Here is a 23024-nt window from a genome sequence, read left to right on the forward strand (position 1 = left end):
CCACACTTAGATTCTGACCTTTTCCCAGGCTGTTGACACAGAGCCTGATACTCTGTGGGGATGCAGGGCAGCAGCAACGGGTTGCAGCTCCCAGTCGGCCGCCATGACGGGCCACACAGACACTCTGCAGTGCACCGCTGCCAAGCTGTGTGCGCCAGGTCAGGGGCATTACGTGAATTTTCAAGCTGGTGGGTTTTTCAGGATATGACTCCTCTCTAAGAGAAGGGGCAACTATATATCTGAAAGGGCAACAGAGGAGGAGCCAGGGCAAGCTTGAGGACAGGTCCTGTCATGGCATTTTGCTTTGCATCTTTAGTCAGCTGAACGCTGCCATCACTGTCATTAGCCAAGCAGTCTGTGTGAGCCCCTCTACATCCTTGCAGCTTATTTCCTTATCTGTAAAATGGGGGTAATGGTCTCTGCCCAGCTTAGCCCTCTGCAGACCTACAGGAAACAAAATCATCAGGTCCGTCAAAGGCCAGATAAAGAGAGTCACAAAATATGAAAGCCCTAAATACTGACTGTGAGTCGAGTCTTCTCACAGGATGTCCAAAGCCCTCATTACTGCCTTCATTTTTCCAAAAGATTTCTCTAAAATCTAAAATTCAAGCTAACAGCAGAGTGGCCCTCACTTCTGGGTCACCGTGGGTTGAAGAGCTGAGTTTCTATTTCAGCCACATCACAGACATTCAGATGGATGGAGTCCTCGTTCAGTCTCTGAGGTCCTGTAGGCCAAATTACCACTTCTTTCTTTGATTAGACTTATACCATGCTCACAATGTGTCACATTAAACCTAGAAACTTGAAAAATAAAAAATAAAAAAAAAGGAAGAAAGACTTTTTTTGACAATAGTGGTGATCTTATATAGGAAAAGGATAAATGTCTTAACTTTTACCAAGAAAAGTGGTTTGATATAACATTCCAGTGGATTATGTTCTACTTTTCTGTCTCAGTGGAGAAATCAAACAGGAAATCACCTATTCACCAGGCCTGGCAAACAGCTCATCAATCCTACCTGTGGTTTTACATAAATCCCCGCCTTTCACAAAAATACCATTTCAGCAAGGCAGTAAAGAGTCCCTAATTATGATCGTCAACCCTCAGGTAATGTAATATGACCCAGAAGACAGAAAATCGTTTGAAGACCAGAAAGGGGACTGAGAACCAGAACTAAAGATCCACAGACAAACGAACTCTCAATCCTGATGAGGAAATTCAGCTTCGCTCTGCCACCCACCTAGCCTTTCTTCACAAGCAGAGGCTGCGCATGGGTGACAGGCTTTTCCACAGTAGTTATAATTTCATTTCACAAGTAAAGGGTTCTCTCACCAAGTATAATAGGAGAACAGAGAGCCTGTCTCTCTGTGAATTACTGAAACACCGTTTCTGATAGCCCATCTTGTCACGTTGGGCAGAAAAGCCACCCCAATTCACTTCTTCTGTACCTGTCCACTATTGGGGCAGTAAGATGGTACAATAACAGTGAAGTAGAAAAGACCATCTGGGCACAAAATGGTCCATAACACAAGGGATCTTGGGGAAAGAACAGTGTTTACCTCTACTTTTTGGCTCTGCATATTTGTTATTTGGCCTACCACCACTTGTAGCCTTGGTACAAAAACTGAGTGTTAATCTTAGTAATCTCCAATGAGATGTGTCCACAAAGAATAAAGTTATTTAAAAAAAAAAAAAAGAGGAAGAGGAATTCAGCAGATGGCTTTTTACAAGTAATTACAAAAAGGTTTTCTTAAGAAAATGAACCAGTGTAGATTCAGAGAATATAAATGACTTAATGCAACAAATGTGGGCTTTTTAAAACTGTTTTTCTTTTATTCTTAGATAGGACAGTGATTAAATACAGTTTAACTGACGCAGATGAATTTCAAACACAGGGTGGTCTTTTTCTCCTCTTAAAATAGGTGGCACAAAGGTACCCATAATGAACCTGGACTCTTAATTTTATCCCAATCCTAGATCAAACCAATATGAAGAAGATGCATTCATTCAACATTAAGTACCATTAACTGCTAGTGGACACTATTATGATGCAGGGAAGATGCCCAAGGTAGGCTAACCTTCCAGAGACATGGATATCACCTAAACCCCATAAACAAGATCGATAAATTGCCATTTGGGCACCTTTTTATCTAATCTGCCTTACTTCAGAGCATATTTAACTGGATCCAAAAAAAGGGGGAGGAGAAGTGGCTTATCAATACATATTATGAAGAGCATCAGATGGCAAATGAGAAAAAGAAGTCTAATCTTTAAGGTGCAATTTTGATTCTGGAATTATCAAAACGAGAATAACTCCTAGCAAAACAGCTCAAGATATACAAGTCTTGTTAGTGCCTGCAGGAAAGCAATGCAGCAACACCCCCTCCCCAGTCCAATTAGGAAAAAGCCCCTGAGGAGGCTCAAACCCTTCCCAGCCCAAATCTTGCTCATTATCACCGGGTCTGTAACCGAGGCACCCTGCTCTGCTCTACCCTACACACCCACCCTCTGGGATGCTATGGCATGCCTTAGTCAGCTTGTTCCACTTTAGCGTTATCAGACCCCAACTACCAAAGTTCAACTGATCCCTTTTTGCCTTAAAAAGCAACAAACCGTTTGCTCCTTCTTTTCTAAGTTCCCGCGGTAATTCTTCAAAAAATCCAACTGAAAAAATCTGCAAGTCCTCTTGGATTTCTAAAGTCTGAGAAAACTAAACAGTAATTTAGAAAATACTGGCTATGACCACTCCCTAAAATTATTCCACAGAAAAAAGGAGCTGTACCACCTGCACCAATGATCTCAATAACTGACATACAATTTCTCTCTTCCTGCCTATTAGTATGCACACACAGTACCGATGATTTAAGTCAACACTACAATGACACCTCATCTTTCTGAATCACAAAGGGTGGAGAGAAAGCAGTTGAATGAAATATGATTTAGATTACTTTCTTTCTTTCTTTTTAAGTGAAAGAATAAGGCACTTAGCTAGGGAGCCATAGTATGATTAAAATAAACAAATAGCAAAAACAAAAACAAAACCATGGACCCGATGCCCTGACAGGTTTGTAAAGACAACATAAGCGGCCAGCAAGGCCATGTCAGCTTCCAACATATGAAGAATGGCAGTTTCCTTTGCAAACATAGAGCCCGTGGAAACAGACCGGAAGTGCCCTCTAGTCTCCACATCTATCAAAGGCTTCCATCGCCAATCCCAATTCCCTGACCAGCCCCACGCCAGAAGTGACCTACACCTCCTAAGAGTGCTGATGACATTTCCTGAGCACTTTAACAGCTAGAGCCACAGGGGTGGTTTACCTGTGTGTTTTGCTCTCGATTCCAGTTATCATTCCTGTTTCCCTAGTGCCACACAACACACTTACACAAAGGAGGAACCTCCAAAATGCCAGTGATCTGCCAAAGAAGACTAGAGGGGACTCTGCCGACTTGTCATGCAGGAGGAGAACATGGAAAATGACCAAACCAGGACACTCATGAATATGGCACCATGGTGACTTTTACTTATTTTTTTGTAGCAGAAGGGGTGACCCGCCACCATCTGGAGTTTCACCTTCCCCTATTTGTTTTATTCCTGCTCGTTCCTTTAGGCAAACAGAAAAATTCACTTAAGCCAGGCCACAAAAACTGGCATTTTGAGTGATACCTTAGAAAAACATCTTTCGATGTACTTTTGGTTTTATTTTCTCTGTAGAAACACTCTAAACAGTTCATTAAAAAGGGGCCCTAAACATGTTTAAATGATTTGCTTTACAGAAAACTGTTTTAAAAAGCAATATTTTGAAAAGGCAGCAGCTGTCGGGTACCCCTTATGCTCCCTCTGAGCAACCCTTCAATGCCGGGGGCTTGTGCTAACCCCAGCTCTTCGCAGACCACAATTTCATTCTGCATCCACCTAGGGCGCTGGCTGGGCCCTGCTGGGGCTGGGGAGCTGGCCAGGAGCACTGACCACCATACCGCAGCAGCCGAGGAGAGATGGCGACTCCTAGCAGCATCTCCCGGTTGAAAGGACGAGGCACGAGCTGTTTGCTCGCATCCTCTGCCTCTGAAGGTTACAACAAACCAGCCTCTGATCCAATTAAAATCCCTCCAGTTCATGTTTTCTCCGAGAAGGACAAAGCACAGATGACCCGCGAGCTTGCTGGGAACACAACCAGTAGGGTATGGTGCTGGCTGATAGATGAAGAGTTAAAAAAAATTAAAAATTTAAGTCATGACTGCCACGAAATTGTTTATTCATGGTACAGTGTTTTGGGCAGTTACAGCTGTACAACAGTAAATTGTTAACAACCATTTCCTGAAGAAAAATTTCCATTATAGATCACAGAGAAGACAAGGAGCAGAGCACAGCGGGCAGGGAGATGGGGTTCCGCCGGCAGAGGATGTGTCAGCTGCGAGTCAAGAGGGCCCATCCTTCCCTGAAATCACGGGAAACTGAACTGTGAGGACGATGACATTTACCCTAATTGCTGCATCTAATTAAAATTAAGGTAATTAAAAATTTTCAATGCACTTTAAATGTGACGTAGGGCATAATTAGATTTTTAAAAATATCGTGAGGGCAGTTGGGTGAAGGTTAGCATACAAGAGTGGGGAACAGATTAGCTCTCAGAAAACAGGAGGGAATGGCAGTCTGTCAAGAGATATTATAGGGGGATGTGTTTTCTTCCTTTTTAAAGACCAGGACTTAACAAAGCGGAACATCTGCGCCCTGCCTCTCCCGAGCATGCCTACGTGGGACGGAGTCAGTCTTCTCCCCAGCGGGAACCGGCTGGTGAATCAGCAAAATGTCAGTCTCCTGGGAAAGCTGCTACTATTATTTTGGGTTGGCAGGAGAGAGCTGTGTTTCCAGAAACATAGCAGGTGACTTTGGTATTCATTCACAGGATGAGGTGTGCCTCAGCGTCTCTGTTGGAGATGTGGTGAAGCCCACAGGGAAGACTCCAGCCAGAGCAGGAAGGAACGCTGGACGGGACATCAGCACCTAGAGTGCCAGCCTTGCCTCCACAGTTAGCCGTCCAGCACCTGGCCTCAGACTTGTCACTACAGAAACAAATAGGGCACTAGGCTAAATTACTGCTAAGGTCTAAGGGATTTTGGAAGCTTCCATTCTATAGGTGACTTGAAAGTGAAGTCACAACTCAAATGCCAATCGCTGAATCTTTGAGAACCACTTTGTTCTGAAAGGATCCCTCATATGGCAGGTAATGGCTTCAGAATAATTATTTACCTCCTCTCCAAAATCTGTATGTGGAAACCTAATTTCCAAAGTGTGACAGTTTGGAGGCGGGGCCTTTGGAGGTGATCAGGTTGCGAGGGCAGAGACCTCAGGGATGAGATAGATTAGTGCTCTCATAAAAGAGCCAGCATGTTCCCTCACTCCTTTCCCCACAGGAGGACACAGTAGGCTGTCTATGAACCAGGACAGGTGCCCTCACCAGATACCAAAGCTGCCAGTGCCTGGATTTTGCACTTCCCAGAATCCAAAACCATGAGAAACCAATTCCCACTACTTCTCAGCCACCCAGTTCACGGTATTTGGTGATACAGCCCAAGCTGACCAAGACAGTGCCCACTGTACAACACTGCTTGAGCATCCAGCGCAGCTCACGGTGCCTGGAACGTCAAGGCATCAAAGCATGTCCATGGAATGAATCCAGGAGACCTTCCACGGAGCTCATGGACACAAGCTAACTGACCATGGCTCTCTATCTAATCCACACCCCCCACAGCAACCCCTGGTGAACACAGTCCTCAACCTGGGGACCAGCAGAGCAATTCTTAACACTGTCTAACGTTACATGGAAGCATCAGAAATGTCTTCAGATTGCCCTTCAAGAAGTCGGCATTAAAATTATTCACTGATTTATTTCTATGAGAATTATCAAGCAAGAAAGAACCTAGTCAGACATGCTCTCAGGAGAGAGATTACCAGCAGGATGAAAATAACGTGAAGCAGCAGCGGATTTCCCATGAATATCACTCAAGCAGACTAACTACATTTGTCTCTTACCACTGGAAATCTGGAGTCAAACAGAACAACTGTTAAGAGGAAATTTTGGTTTAATGAACATAGCCTTGTCCACAGGCACATCAAAAATCTTTTACATTAAAGCTATTGCACACTTGATGGCAAAGACAAAGTATGAAATGGTTTTGGAAGTCATGACTCAAATTCACTTACAAGGAACATTTACCAAGTGCCTACTGAGCAACAGGAACCTACTTGGCACTCTGACAGCTTCTCTGGTCCTCTCACTAACACTGAGAGCCAACTATTTGTGCAGGTGAGGGGAGGCACCATGCTTTATCTAAGAAGGGAAGCTGGGAGTCAGACCTAGCTTGTCTGCTTAGGTCTAATGCACTTCCAACCAATAGGAAATGCTCTTTATTGGGCACACAGACTCTTTAAGGAACTGGAATATAGCAGTGGACAAAACAGACGAGCTTCCCTGTCCTCAGGCCATCCCAGTGTGCTTTCCACCACGGTTCACTGCCTCCCCTGGTCAGATCCACTGGGCCATCTGCTAGTGGAATGATGTCTAGATCAACACATTCAAATCTGTCTGGCCTTGCCTCAATAAGGGGCTTCCAAATTCAGTTCCTGAAAATTAATGCTGCTAATGTCTGAACAGATACATCATTATGAATTCTAGTACTAATAAAAGCAAATAGGACAATTAAGGATTTGCCCAAGGTTTGTTAACAGATAAAAACTGGATTTTCAAATGAGTAAAGAGCAGCGTGTGTTTCAAGATGGAAGATAATTAGAATGGAAATAGAACACCAGACGTGACAGCACACATCAGCAGAGACAGACAGGGGAGGAGCGTAAACAGCCCCCTCCCCGAGTCAGCCTTCTACTGAGGACAGATCTGAAAGGATATCTGTATTATCGTGTCCCAGCAACCCGAGAAGCGACTGCACAGCATTCAGCTCCACCAGAAGGTGGTACAGGTCTGGCATGGTGGCCACCACGTGCATCTCTTGAATGATGTCATTCAGGTCCAGCTCGGATTCCATGAACCTAGGAGGGGAGAACAAGACAGCGTCATTAAAAGGAAGGGGCACTACTGCCGCCGAGGAGCAAACAGCAACACATCCAGACAAAGAGACGATCTGTCAAAGTGTCTACGACAGACCAACCAAGAAGTACACTCATCCAAACATCATACTGTCACACAATTTCCTTGGGAAATCGATTTCCTCATTACAAAAATCAATCTTGGGTTCAGATCTCATTACAGGGTCCCCCTTACTCCTGCGGTCACAAGCTGCCTTTTAGAGGCTCTCAAAGCATTTTGCAGCATTAAATGATTTGCACGCCAGTGCTATGGATTAGCAGCTACCAACACCCCTTGGTGTGGCAACTCACTCTGGCCCTGAACTAGCTATCCCACCAATCCAAAGGGACTTCTCTATTCCCCTCTTCAGGTCAGAAGTCAATTATTCCCCTCTTCCACAGGAAGACAGTGGGATTCTGCAGCTCCCCCAAAGTTCCTCTTTTCTCATGCTAATTGAGGCTGACCTCATCTCGGGCATCTGTAACCACCACCACACCCACCCAGCATGCTCCTCACTCACACTTCTACACGGGAACTTCTCAGATGGAGCTACTTTGCATTCACTTTGCACACCCTCCCCTAGTGCCTGACACACAAGGAACATCATTAAGCCTCAGAGGAACGAGGCAGAAAGGTCTGTTCTAAGAAGGAAATGAGCAGAGCCGTGTAAAGCAATCAAACGATACCTGATTGAGAGTGACCAGAGGAAGCAGCGGTTACACAGAGCCTGGGGCCAGACTGCCTGGGTTTGAACCTGGCCTACCCACCTACTCAGCCTCTCTACATCTTAGTTTCTTCATCTATAAATGGGGACAATACTGTTACCTGTGTCGCAGGGCTTCTGTAAAGCATAAAAGTTAAAACACATAAAGCACTTACAACGACATACAGCATAGAAGAGTCCCTGTGACTACACTGCACTTACTGCTATTATCATAACACATCCATCTTCTCTTCTAGAACATAAGCTTCTTAAAGTCAGGAACCCTATCTTTTGTACATATATGCACAAATACCTACGTTCACTTAACAGAGGTCCAAAAGAAAGAGAACATAAGCAGGGACTCTTAAAGTCATATGAGACTCAACAGCGACCAGACACTGAGCCTGGGCAGATACCAGAATCTAGATATCTAGATTCTATAAGAAACAAAATATGAGATTATAATTTTTCAAAATTTGCCCATATTTTAGATGACATCCCTTACCATCGTTTTTCCCCATTATTTTTAATAACATTTATATTTTTTTTCTAATTACAAAGTACTACTTTTTATAGAAAACAGGAAAAAGAATGACAAAATCTCAAAAAGTCAAAAGAAGCAGGATGTGGTAGTGCACACCCGTAACCTCAACTACTCTGGAGGCTGAGGCAGGAGGGTTGCAAATTTGACTGGGCTACTTAGCAAGACCCTGACTTAAAAAAAAAGAAAAAAAGGGGGATGGTGCTGGGGGGTTACCTTAGTAGCAGCACACTTGCTTAGCACGCAGGGTTCAAACCCTGCTAAAACACACACACACACACACACACACACACACATACACACTACATGGAAATCATTCATGACCCTATAAATAAGAAATTCTCATTGACAACATGCTTATGTGTTTAAGTCATTTTCTCAACTCACAGCCTTTTTTTCCCCCAAAGTTACAGAGCATGTATAGTTCTAAACTCGAGTTTTGCTGTCGTTGGTAACACAGGTTGAAAAATCTACCCTTCATTAACCATTCTTTGACAGCAGGTCAGGCCACCTTACCAACTGTTGTCGGTGGCTCTCTTTCTCCCAGGGCAAAACCTCGCACTGACCAAAAGCGCTCCTCCCTGAAGAGCCCAGACACGGCTGCAGAAGAGAGCCCTCCCCACAGTGCTCCAAGAACAGTCTAGCAGTCAGCCACACAGCGCAGCGGAGGCTGAGTTTATCTGCAATTCTTGTTCTAAATCATAAATTTTAAATAGCTACGTAGTATATCCCCTTGTGTTGGTGTACCAAAATTTATTTAACCAATCCCCCTTTGTCAGACATGCGAGGCTTCTAATTTTTCCCCCATAACAAATGACACTTAGAGGCAAGCATTTCTAATGAATGTGTTAGGATAAATTCCCAGGAAGGCAAGTGCCAAGGCAAAGAGTACACCTGACTTAACAGATGTTGACATGTTCTGCAAGAAAGGTGGCAGCGCGTGTGAGGAGCCCGTTTCCCCTGCCCTCTCCACAGACAGCATCACTCACTTCAAACCACCTCCAGTACAAGATCAGAAAGGCTCTTTAAACTTTTTGCACTTCACACACTAAAATGGTTAAAATTCTTCTAATGTTTACTATTTGGGTTTATTCTTTGTCCATTTTGAAATCAGGGTGTTCATCTTGATTAATGATTTATTAATGCTCTCTATATTAAGGAAACGAAGCACTGTCATATGTTGCAAAAAAGGAAAAACAAAAGTACTGCCCTTTAATTTATTCTCTGTGATTTCTGACATAATTATATTTATTTATTTACTTACTTGCTTACTTTTTGACATGATGGTTTTCAAAAGTTCAGGTGGTCAAATTTTGCCTTATGAACTCTATTTTACATATACCTCGAGCAAAGACTTTTCTATGCTAAGATCACATAGATTTTATGGTTTACTTTTGTGTTTATATATACTTAAATGTTTAATCTATCTGAATTTAATATATCATATAGGCCAAAGGTCAAATTTCATTTTCTGCAAGTATTTAGCCATCTACCCCAATATGATACTCTATCCTTTCCTACTCATTTGAAGAAATGCCATCTATCACACACTAAATTTTAATGCAAATTTTAGTCTGTTTTTGAACTTTTCACTCCACATCACCAGTTTATCTGGTAATTTCTAAGCCAGGACCACACCTCCACATGGTTATAGCTTTAGAGTATGTTTAATGTCTCTTATTGCAAAACACTCCCTTGATAAACTTTTTCAATGCTTCCTTACCTTCTCTCTCACCTGCTTGCTCTTCAAAGTAAATAACATATTTTTTAAATCAAGATTCTCCCCCAATACTTTTTTTTTTTTTTTTATTTTAAAGACTCCTTCCTTTGTGCTTATAAATAGAGTACTTTTTAAAGTCACTATTCCCCATCACCTGAAATGTGGAAGCCAAATCAGAATCGTGAGTCAGGAGCGGGGGTGGGGGTGTAACTTATGGAGAGTGCGCTTGCCTAGCACGTACAAGGCCCTGGGTTCCCTACCCAGAACTGCAAAAAGAAAAAAAAAAAGGCTGGTGCAGAAGGATTCAACTATTCCAGGGCAGCAAAACAGCATAATCCCTGAACCCAATGGGCTTAGCAAACTTGTAAGGCTTATTTGTCTTACATGGTATTTAAGAAAAAACAAAAACAACTTCAAATAGTAAGCTGACTTAATATAAATATGTTTTCTAGTCCATCCAGAAGAATTATTGAAGGAGACTGAGCCCTAGATAACAATAAACAAAACTGTGCTGAGTACAAGACAAGATTTGGGGATCTGGGTGGAAATCGGGAAATGAGTGTCAGACTCAGGGAAGCCTCCAAAAACTCCTGTGGGGCTCTGTCCTCGGAACTGTTTAGATCAATGATTTTATTCTATCGTTACTCTTTGATCAGTGAATTGAGTGAACATGAACATACAAAAAAGACGAACTTTACAAATGTCATATTAACACAATTTAAAGAGACAGAGAACACACCAGTTAACAGAATCAACTCCCAAGTTCCAGAGAGGTAATAATGATGCAGCAAATCCAACCGGGGGAAAATTACCTGGGATCCATGAAGAAAACTGAAGCATTGAACCAAAAAGCCAAGTATAAGTGTCTGCGATAGGAAAGGAACGTTTCACAGGAGTATGTGTGGGTAGAAAGGACTTGATGGTTCAGCCAACCCTAACTGCAACACAAATCAGAACCATGAGGTGGTTCTGCCAGGACAGGGCCTACTCCCTACTCATCTCTGGCCACCAGAACCTGCCCTACTTACCATCCACCACAGAGACTTGGCAGGCACCTGCCAAAGGAAGGAGCAGAGGAAAGCAGTGACCACAAATGCCACTATGGTTTTAGAACGCTTAAAAGAAGACACGAGCTCTCGTGCCAGTCAGACAACCTTGAAATTTTGTAAAAATTTGTCCTACTTGAGGGGATATGGAAACTGACCCTGGGAGCAACCAAGATTATAAATAGTTTAGATATCCTCTCAAATTTGTTGAAATTCTTCTTCAGTTGAAATCTTGAGTCAGGACTGCCAAATGATGGAATAGGTTTCTTTGAAAGCAAGATCCTTGCGACTGAGGGTAGTTTTGTGGTTTTTTTTTTTTGTTTTTTTTTTTTTTTTTTTTAAGGATAATACTAAGACAAACAAAAAAACACGCCAAGACCTAAATGGTTTCTTCCAACTTTGCAATTCTTCTTCCAAATATATGGTATTAACCCAAATTTTTAAGTTTAGAAAGTCAGAAAACTATTAAAACAAAATAAACCAGTAGAAACAAAACTACAAGATAAAAAACATCACAAAACTACCTCTGGGTCCAGTGTGATGTAAGTAATGAGCTACGGAGGTAAACACCTGGGTCATTCTCCCAGCCATACTATTTACTGGCTGTAAATAAATAAGGATTTCAAGCACATACTAGGTGCCAGTCACCATCTTAGGTACTGGCTAAAACAGATAATAAGATAATCCCAGTTTTTGGCTTCATCGAGTCCCCGTCTAGCATGAATATAACAATCTATAACAATTAACTGTAAGGACACCCAGTACTATCAGAAGAAGTGCCACTGGAACACAGAACACAGGGTCCCAACCTGGTCAAGGAAGCAGAATATTAACCACTTATCTCTAAACCTCAACTTCCTTACCTTCCTAGCTGAATTACAGTGAGAATTAAAATAAATACTCTATTTAAAGTGCCTAAGCATATTGTTTTTGTCACAGAGTAGGTGGCAAACAAATCTGTGTACCTTCAAGTTGGCCATGCTGTGACAAAGACAATTTTCTTCTGTTTTGCTGACAGAAGAAAATTTTACAGCACAGACTTACTATTTACTGTGGGGAATTGGCACACCTTCAGCAATAACTGACTCCTAGCTGGGGAAAGAGGCCATGGGAAAGCAATGAGCAACATATTTAAACAGTAACCCAGGCTGAGAGGGGATCATGGACTCCATCTGACATGACATAACATTCTCCTATCCTCCCGCTGTACATTTGCTTCAGACAGACAGGACATTCACCTTCTACCACCAGAGTGAACATTAGCAAAGTTCAAAATCACTGGACCAGAAAAGCAACAGAAACCAAAGAGTGCAACCTGCAACCACACAGCCGGCAATTACAGTGGGGGAGCGCAATGCTCCCTCCACCAATTAAATCAGCAGTTCTCTAGGTGTGGTCCTGGGACACAGGACAGAGATGGGGCGGGGGGGGGGATCCTTCCAGGGGTCTGTCAGACCGAAACTATTTTATAGTAATTCTGTTACTTGCCTTCGTCACTCTTTCTCTTTCGAGGGTGTCCCGTGGGGTTTTCCAGACAGTTACACAATATCCTGATGGCTAATGGCATATGTGCTTGTATAGTCTTCTATTTTTGAGAATTTTGTAACAAAAGCACTTTGGGGTACTCAATAATTTAAAAGTACAAACAGCCAGAGAATCACACACTAGATAATTATGACTCTGCAGAAATGAAGAGAAGAACGATGAAAGGACTTCCTAGGGACAGCACACGCTACTCCAGGGGTGTCTGGGAGAAGCACTGCTCGGTGCAAAGCGGAGGCAGTGGAAGGACTGTCAATCGAATCTGAAATGCAGCCAAATGAATAGGCGTTTGGGGTATGCGATCAAAATGACAACTACACATACGGGAAAATAAATGGGAATGTTTTTGATCTCATCTGGAAAGTTTCATTCAAATATGCTCTAGAAATTTTCATCTTAATTGAGCATTGCCAGTCTCAAGAATTATGAAAAACACCACACCAGAAAGAATCCGAGAACTCAAGGTCAGAAACAGAGTTTCCTAATTGCTTTTTGACACAACAAAAAGGTTTCCTTATGCATAATTTCAATTTTCACATGTTCAGATTTTTAAAACTAAAATAGTATATCAATTTTGTCTGAACAGAAAGCATTGTTAATTTTTTTAAAAAACATTTTCTTAAAAACAGCTTATAAACTGTAACACCAAAGCACAGTGCTTCCAAAGGTGACCACAGCCTAGAGAAACTCACTATTCTGAATTGCCGGGATATCTACCAAGGGGAATATTGGTATTCCAAGAAGTAAACTGATTTCTTACACTTCCAGTGATAACAGTTTACAGCATAGCTTCTTCATAATGTGGTCTTAGGTTCTAAGTGATGGAGATATAATGAAGATGGAATGGATCATACAATAGCCCTCATGTTTTCCAAAAACCCACAGCACGGCAGGTACTGGGCTGGCACTACAGAGCCAAGAGACAGGAGGAGTATTTAGAGGAAGAGTCTCAGGCAGGAATCACTGAGTAGAGAAATAACAATAAAACAAATGGCAAAGGTGTTTAAAGACCCATCACAGTTACTGTGCGTAAGAACACAGGGAGAGATGCGGCTGGAGGAAGAATAAAGATACAGTGGGAGACCCCGCAGGAGCTATGGAAGTTTAAAATGTACACATCCCTCAACGTGGGAATTCAACATTTAGGTATCTACACTAAAAAGATACACATACAAAGAGACAAATGTACAAGAAGATTCACTGCAGCACTGTTCATAAAAGCCAATAATTAAGAGAACCAAATGTCCATCAATTGGAAAATAACTAAATAAATAATGATACTTCCCAACCACAAAATATCATGCACTAGTTAAAACAAAAAGTAGATAAAGTAGATATGCAGAAAACTAACATGAAAACATTTCCTGATATGTGAATTCAAATGCCAAGGTACAGAATACATACAGTATGATTTGTTTTTTAAATATTTTTTTAGTTGTCAATGGTCCTTTATTTTATTTATTGATGCATGGTGCTAAGAATTGAACCGAGCCTCATACATGCTTGGCAAGCGCTCTGCCACTGAGCCACACAACCCCAGCCCCACTGTAATTTATGTAGGAAAAAAATTCTCACATTTACTAAGTATACAGAAAATAATCCGAGAGATATTCATGAACTGTTCACAGGTTACATCTAGGTAGGGGAATGAAAAGGGAGTCATTGCAGTGCAGGAGAACTTTCCTTTTTCCTTCTACTTATGCTCTGCTGGTATTCTTTACAATGACAACCTATTTATACATTACTTGTGTAATTAAACACACACACCTAAGTGCTACCACATGGTGAAGGTCAGCACAGAACCTGATAGGTACTGGGCAGCAGAGCTCTGATCCAGCTACTACTACTGTCCAAGAGCGCAGTGGGCTTGGTCTGGTAACCAGCTTTTCCCTTCTCTGCTCCCTGGCAGGGTGGACCACACTGGCCTCCTCGGGTTGCAGTGAAGCCTTCAGTCTGACACCTGGGTGTTTTGTCTTTACACTGTGTGCCTTTCTGTGTTCTTTTCTGCCTAATATAATTAAAGTCATTCTTCAAGGCCCAGCTCATATACTGTCTTTTCTGTGAAGTCCTCAAAAGCCTGGAACTGGAGTTTCCGGTCTCTTCCCCTGTGCTCCCAGAGCTCTCTACTTTTATCTTTTTAAAAGACTGTATGACCTTCTACCTTGCATTTGTAGTCAGTATCCCTGGTAACCTACAGTCCTGAGTGCAAAGACCATACTGTACAACTCTTAATCGCCAGGGGCTTTGAGCATATAAGATTCATTAAAACTGTGTATCTGGGAAGGGAGAAAGACAGGGAGGGAAAGAGATTTAGCACATTGAATTCTCTATAAATATGAAAGAGCTTTTAGTGAAGACTCAAGACTGGCCAAAAGACACAGGATCTGTTGTTTTGGCACTTCATGGTGACAATCACACCAGGGCATTTCATGAGCATCTAGTACGTGCAGGCACTGAGCGGAATGCTACGATCACTCTCACTTCCTTTTCACAGCGACTCCACGTGGAAGCTATTATTTCTTTACATTGACAAAACAGCTACAGCCAAGAAAGGGGAAGTGACTTATTTAAGATCATCTGGGAGTCGCATCCATATTTGTCTAACCCCAAAGCTTTTGACATTTTCTCAGCAGCAGAGCTCTCACTACTGGAAGCCATGAGAAGAATGATGCAGGAAAGAATTAACATAGCGGCCTGATCTTCAGAAGGGCCTGCTGCAAGGCTGCCCACGGCTGGCAGCTGGGAGCTTGGCTTTTGAAATGTTCCCTAAGTAATAAGGTTGTTTTGCCAGCCTGGGGCACTGAACAGCTGCTTTCCTTCTGGGAGTCTGGAATTCTGGTGTTGTTCCTGCCAGAGATGCTTACATAACCAATCTTAATTAAAAACTCTGGACTTGGAGTCTCAAACGAGCTTCCCAGGACGGCAACGCTGCACCATGTTGAGGCGATTCACTGCTGGAAAAAGGAGTGTGTCTGTCTGGCCCTTTCCCGTGGCGAGAAGCCTGCACATGAATTTCTCCAGACTCTGCCTGTCGAGTATCCTGTCGTGTACCCTGTCGCTGTATAAACCACAGTCCTAAGTAACAGTGATTCTTAGTCCTCTGAGTCCTATGAGTGATTTCCCAAATATGGGGGTCATCCTGGGACTCCTGATCCAGACCAAAAAGCCAAGGCAAACAAACAAACAAACAAACACAAAATCAGCAAACAGAACACGGCAGAGGAGGAAGGGCATCAGCCAAACAGAGCCTTACTTCTCTGGATTGTCTGGAAACTTGATCCGCAACTCTTGGTTTTTATAGGATCTCTTCTCAAATGTGAGGATCATTTTCTTCACTGAGCTTTCATCCAGCGGTTCCTCCTGGTTCAAAGAGACGAACACAACGACTTCAGTGCACAAGAATTTCACATTTACTGTCACCACTTTCCTGTGGCTCTGATGATCCACCTCACTCTGCCACTGGCTCTCCTGGATTTGATGGACAGTATACACTTTTTCTCCCCCATGAGGATCATGGCTGAGGGGTCACATCAGATGTATTCTCTGGGTGTCTCACTTAAAGCCCAGTCTGTATAATGCAGGGAATTCAGTTTAAAGCACAAAGAGACTCTTTCAACAAATATTTCTTGAACATACCATATAGCATAGAGTAAGCAATAATACTAGATATCATTATCTAACATTTATCTTGTTCTTTGCCTTTGTTGTACAGGTAAGATTCAGAAGTTCCATGGGCTAGGGCTGGGGCTCAGTGTTAGAGCACTTGCCTGGCATGTGAGAAGCACTGGATTCGATCTTCAGCACCACATAAAAATAAATAAAGGTCCATTGACAACTAAAAAAATATATATTAAAAAAAAAAAAGAAGAAGTTGTTCAGGGGCTGTAGCTCAGTGGTAAAGCTCTTGCCTCGCATATGTGAGGCACTGGGTTCGAGTCTCAGCACCACATATAAATAAAAAAAATAAAGGTCCATTGACAACTAAAGAAAAAAATTTTAAAAAAGAAGTTCAAAGAACTTGTTCAAGATCAAGTCCAGGGGCACTGACAGTGGCTCCTAATCTTCTGCCCACACCAGGAATTGGCCCACTACTATCCTCAGAACAAATCCATCCCACTGCCTACTGTTTTTATGTGTTTTATTGTTATTGTTGTTGCTGTTTTTGGTGATGGGGAGTAAACCCAGGGGCATTTTACCACTGAGCTACATCCCCAGTACTTTTTTATTTTTAAATTTTGAGACAGGATCTCACTAAATTGCTGAGGCTTCCCTCAAACTTGTGATCCTCCGGCCTCAGCCTCCTGGGCTGCTGGGATCACAGGGATGTGCCACCGTGCCTGGCCAACTGCCTGTTTTTGCACAGCCCACAGCAAAGAATGGTTAATTGGATAGAGCCACTGTGTTACCTTTCTCCCATGTTACTGTGTCTGGTCTTCACTAGCTGCTGAGAACAAGTTCTGGAATCCTGGCTGAGGCAGGAGGATTGGATCATGAGTTCAAAGCCAGCCTCAGCAAAAGCAAGGCTCTAAGCAACTCAGTGAGACCTTGTCTCTAAATAAAATACAAAATAGGGCTGGGGATACGGTTCAGTGGTCGAGCGTCCCTGAGTTCAATTCCCGGTACCAAAAATAAAGAAAGAAAGAATGTAGTAATCTTGCCCAAAGTAAGCAACAACAACAACAAAAAGCTACTAGACCATATAGAATTGTCTTACTTCATACTATGTAATAATACCAACAAAGGTAAATAAAGTGAATATTTGAAAATTGAAAACTCCCTGCCAAAAGCCATCTACACAAAAATTTCAGAGATGTTTTCTCTTCAGTTTACTTTCCAGTTTAAATTAATGAGCTGCAGTGCATCTTGCCTCTCTAACATGCACCCAACTCCCAGCTTCAAAGCTTTGTAGTCACTGACTATAATTCACACCTAAAAGCAATGAAAGAAATTTGCTGTTAGGAGAACTTGAAATAGATACTTCTGGAAAGCACTGAATTATCCCATAATTTTGTAAGTACCCTGAAAATATTAGCTCTTATTTTATTAGTAAATTTCAATTTTCACATACTGGGTTTTAAGTGAAAGATACCTATACATTTTGGGCACAACACATTTCTCAGATCGTGTCAATGACGCCAGCATCCTGAGGTACTCTTTTGGACTCTCCCTTCTCCCTAGGATCAACAATTCCAAGAGAGATTCCCTGATAGGGCAGAAAGTAAAGTGACTGTCCTAGCTCAGCCAAGACTGAGAGCCTCCCTTCATTTCTTACTAGCCACGTGGCAATGTAACTTTGCTGAATTACTCCTCAAACCCTCCCTAACACCAAACGATTCTCCCTCATAAGTCTTTTCCGAATTCATCCACCTGCACCTACAATAAGATCCTGAATCCTTCATATTGCCTGCGTAAGATGGTCAGGCAAGACCTGGCCCAGATAATCTCTCCAACCCCACGCAGGAGCAGTACCAGTTGCTGGCCCTCGTCTCCTGGTTCACTGCAGCTTCTCCAGTACCCAGCTCACAGCAGTTACCCAGGCAAGGTCCAGTGAAGGGGGGAAGGGAGGCAGGAAGGGCTAAATGAAAATGTTTCCTGCATCTTTCAAGGTCACAGAGATGGCCTACAGAAATTATGTACAGAAAACTCTTTGGTGAACCACACTGATGTGAGCTGTTCCTAAGCTCAGTGTACCCAACATATCATACCACTAGGGTTTAACTACAAAAATCAAAATTTCGGGGAAAGGTTTCAAGCAAACTTGAAACAAAGCAAACAATAACCACTGCTTTTCTTTCCCTGTGCTAACCCCTTGCCCACCCTGCGGAAAACCGCGTCAGTTTCCAAGCAGCTCTCCTGGGATTCCCAAACACCAGCCCCTCCAGGGTCTGGCCTTCCCCCCTTTAATTTCTCTCCAACACTGGGGGAAACTGGATTATCAGTCTTAGTCATCAGCCACAGCAGTATCTCCAATAGCTCAATGTCAGAAACCGGAGGGAGATTTCAGAAAGATGAATGCTGGTGATATGGCACAAAAAGGACAATAATATTTTACAAGTTCACGTGACTTTACAGGGGCAAGCATCACTTGTTTTTCCTCAAATGGGACTTTGGTGGCAGTGAGAAAATAACTCCTGGACCTGTAGCCGTCCATGTGTCATTTTTACAAAGCGATCTCTTTTTCCCTGTCCCTTAACAGAAGGCCTGGTCCCACATTACATTTCTGTCTCCCAGGCTAGAAACCACTTACCCATGACAGCTACTGTCCTAATCCTCCAGGACCAGCCTTGCTCTACACGGGAATTATACCTGCCAATTAACCGCTGCTGCAGGGCGAACAGATTGGGCAGAAGCAGAGGGGAGGGGACGTGTGTGCATGCACTGTGGGTGCAAGCCCTAGAGAGGCTGCTGCCCTCAGACAGGAAGCAGAATTCACGCCGTCCCCCACCACACATTGCCAAAGTGGCACCATCTTTTAAGGGCTGATTCCCAAATTAGCACTGGTACAAATCCTAATGAGGAGAGAGCTATTGTCACAACACAGCAAAGACCTTTTTGGAATATGAATCAATTTTTTTTCCCTCCGACTCACACTCCAGCCTCATTTTTAAAATCCAAACTTAGCATCATGTCTTTGAGGGAAGTAGAAAACAGCTGGCTCTTAAGAATCTATTTCCATAATTCATAGTGAACAAAATGCCAGAGTGAAATAACACAGAAGTTAGTGCTCGGGATTTAAAAAGGCACAACGGTAAGGTCATTTTGTTTGTAATCATTGGTGTTTTGCCTCCACTCTTCTCAGTTTCATTCACTTATTCATTCACTACATATTGGTAAAGGCCTACCCAGATCGAGGCACCGTCCTGAGTGTGGGGTTCCACTATGACAGCACAGTGCCGCCCCTGTCCCATGGGAGGCTGAGGACAGGCAACAATGAATAAAATAAACAGATAGGAATTTCAAACCCTGACACTTGCTATGAAGACAATACACCGAGGAAAGTGACAGAGGACGCGAGGATGGCTCGCAGGCTACCTCGGAGCAAGGCAGCTTCTTGGAGGAAACACCAGACCTGAGACCTGAGTGGGAGGAAACCAGCCGCGAAGCACTCGGGGAAGAGCATTCCAGAAGGGACTGGGAGATAAAAGGCCCTGGGCCTACGCGATCCCCAACCTCGGCCCCGACCTGCGCTGGGACTAAAGGTCCACCCACGTCACCACACCAGGCCACAAGCTGCTTTTCCGGTCACATCCAAACAGCTAATCCCAGAACGCCCTTGAACGTCTCCACCTTTGTTGTTTTGCTGATGCCACTTCCTTCCTCTACCCCAAAAGCCCTTCTCCACTTGTCCAAGTGACAGAATTTGACTCTGCTTTCAAAGACTCCTGGCTACATTCAGAGTTGCGAGTGCCTTCTGGGTGTCCTCGGAGCAGCCGTCTAGGAAGCGTCCCAGGCCCCTCCAGCCACCCAATCGCCTTCCTCTCTGCTCCCTTGTAATCTGGGATAATTTTTAGAAACTCTCTCTGCGTTGCCCTTACACTTTGCAAATGGCTTCCCAAACTCCATTTCTCCCCTCACATTCACATCAGCACTGTAAAGGAGGAAGTGTCAACCCCATTTACAGATGAAGGGAGAAGCTCGAGGACTATGTGGCCCTGCCACACACAGGGCCAGGCCCGCTCCCCGCCCAGGCCCTGCCGGACTACCTCCTCCTCCTCCTCCTCGCCCTCCCGGTCAATGATCTGGAGCAGCCTCTTCTTGTCGTCATCGGCTTCCTCCACCACAGCGGCTTCCTCCTCCCGATGGCGGCCACGCTCCCGAGGACCAGCTTGTTTCCGACGGGTTTTCTGCTCCTCCTCCTCATCATCCCGGGGGCGTTTTGTGCCCCTGTTGGGCTGAGAAGGAGAGAAAAGAAACAGGATGTTAGAGCGGAAGAGATGGAGACAGGCACCCAGGGCAAACATCCTAAGAACTTCTCAGGACTCCTGATGGGAAGAGCCAGGAGCACACTCTCCGGAAGGGAGGGAAGCTCCAGGCGGTTATTTTTCAGGTCCTTTGTGATTCTACAAATACACCAGGAAGAGTGGCTTTCTCTTTTTTCTTTTCAACAGAACTCTTTATATGGAGTTTTAGCACTTCACACATTCCTGTATATTCAGAAATCTCAAAGAAAAAAGCCACCTTGAGTCGGGGAAACTGGGTTAGATTCACTTACCAAGAAACCACCACCCCTTAGAACACGGTTTTAACTCATGTCTAAGGAAGATGATAAAGTCTTTTTAATAGTCACCCAGAAGTAGTTCAAACAAGATATTACATAGGTGACTTCCAAAGATCTATTATACTTCAAACTCTATTTTATACAAAGTAGAAGGCAGCCAGAGGCCAGGCAACCCAGGCGGACTCCCCAAACCAAGACATACAAATGGGCAACAAAGTACATGAAAAAATGCTGATAGGCACTGATCAAGGAGATGCAGATGAAAACCACAAAGAGCTATCACCTCAATTGCTGATGAGGGTATAGAGAATAGGGAACCCTTTTATGGAAATGTAAATTAATACAGCCACTATGGAGTTTCCTCAGAAAACTAAAAATAGAATTCCCATATGAGCCAGTGACCCTCCAGTCTAGAGATATATCCAAAGGAAGTGAAATCATTATGCCAAAGAGATATCTGCCCTCCCATGACCACTGCAGCATGACTCACAGTAGCTAATATACAGAAACAGCCCAGGTGTCCATCATCAAATGAAAGAAGAAACACACACACACACAAAAAAAATGGAATACTATTCAGCCAAAAAAAGAAGGGAATTCTGTTACTTGCAACAACACAGATAAACCTGGAGGACAACATGCTAAGTGAAAATAAGCCAGGCACAGAAAGACAAATATCCCATGATCTCACTCATATGTGCAATCATACGTTGAATTCAGGAGTAGAGAGCACAAGGACAGTTACCAAAGGGAGAGGGTAGATGTTGGTCAAGGGTACAAAGCCTCAGCTAGGAGGAATTAGCTTTAGTAGTCCACTGCACAGAATGGTGACTACAATACAAAACAATGTACTGCCTAGTTCAAAACTGCAAGTAAATAAATAAATAAATCCAGGTGTTTTCTCCACCAAAAAAAGAAAAGGATGTAAGGTGATGGATTTTGTTGATCGGTCTGATTTACATTCCACATTCTAAACATATCAGATTGAGTCAAGTGCAGTGGTGCATGCCTCTTAATTCCCAGCTACTCAGGTGATTCAAGGGCTCAAAGGCAGCCTCAAAAAATTAACAAGACCTCATCTCAAAAATAAAAAATTTAAAAAGCTGGGGATGTGGCTCAGTGCAAGGCAGTAAGGCTGAATCCCTAGTAACACACACACACACACACACACAGATCACATTCTACCCTGGAACGATCATGGTCAATTAAAAAAAATTTTAATTAAAAAATTTAAAGAATTTGTAAAAGACCTGGAGGCCAGGTGGCACTCAAGGTCACAAACCACTGGCATCCTGGAAGACAGAAGTGGTACTTCCTGACTCCTGCTCTGAGGCTCTTTCCAACGCTCTGACAGGACCTCATTTTACCTTTGCAACACAATCCATGATGGAGTTCTTACTGCTGCTTTCCACTGAATTAGAATAAAGCAGGGCACTATTGAAAGAGCTTCGGACTGAGGGAAAACATCCTACAGCAGACATCAAAAGACCCAATGTCACCACTCAGCTCCACTGGCTACTGGTGCGACTGAAGCATGCTTCTACCCAAGCCTTAGTTTTCATAACTGCAAATGGAGGTAATAACCCTTTTCCTTAAGGACTCATGAAAGCTCCTTTTAAAGTTAAAAAAAAAAAAAAAACTCTAAATAATAACAGTACTAAACAAATATGTAAAAATTATCATTATGAGCCTATCCAAGAGATTGTGTCTCCCCCAGCAAAACACTGTGTTAGGTTCCTCTCTGAGCTTCTTTCTCTCTACCTGATACAACTGCCCTCACCAACAGTGTGCTAGTGCAAGGTGGTATGTTACCACCAAACAGAAGAAAATGCCATGTCCACTGCCAGCCTGGTAAGGTGTTTGGTAATAACATAAATTTCTATCATGCACATCACACATTTCGCCTTATGACAACCACCCCTGAACTGCACTATGCCGGGGTGGAAAGTCATTCCCTCTAATATTCGTGTGTCCTGCTGGCTCTACGGACCAGGTGCTTTAGCAAGTCTGAGCATATGACACTGCTTAGAGACAATTTCGTTCGTAGGTACCACCTGCTATTTTTCATTTTCTTCCTAGTCTCCATGGGATAGATTATAATCTCATATGAACTCTATTTTCTTAAATCCAAAAATCTAATATCATCACTACTACTCTACCCTAAAAAAGAAAAA

The 23024-nt window shown here is 43.1% G+C and overlaps 1 protein-coding gene across 1 annotated transcript in view; it reads right to left on the reverse strand.

Moving 5' to 3' along the window:
* Window positions 1-23024, reverse strand: part of Ctnnbl1 (catenin beta like 1) — a 154420-nt gene that overhangs the window by 104800 nt on the left and 26596 nt on the right. The window contains exons 2-4 of the mRNA XM_015480807.2: window positions 20336-20524; window positions 15886-15992; window positions 6904-7043 (exon numbers count right to left, since the gene is read on the reverse strand). Of these exons, the coding sequence (XP_015336293.1) occupies window positions 6904-7043; window positions 15886-15992; window positions 20336-20524 (436 nt within the window). The remainder of the gene's footprint in view (window positions 1-6903; window positions 7044-15885; window positions 15993-20335; window positions 20525-23024) is intronic.

Source organism: Marmota marmota, unplaced genomic scaffold (assembly GCF_001458135.2).
Source record: "Marmota marmota marmota unplaced genomic scaffold, marMar, whole genome shotgun sequence".
Lineage (NCBI taxonomy): Eukaryota > Metazoa > Chordata > Mammalia > Rodentia > Sciuridae > Marmota > Marmota marmota.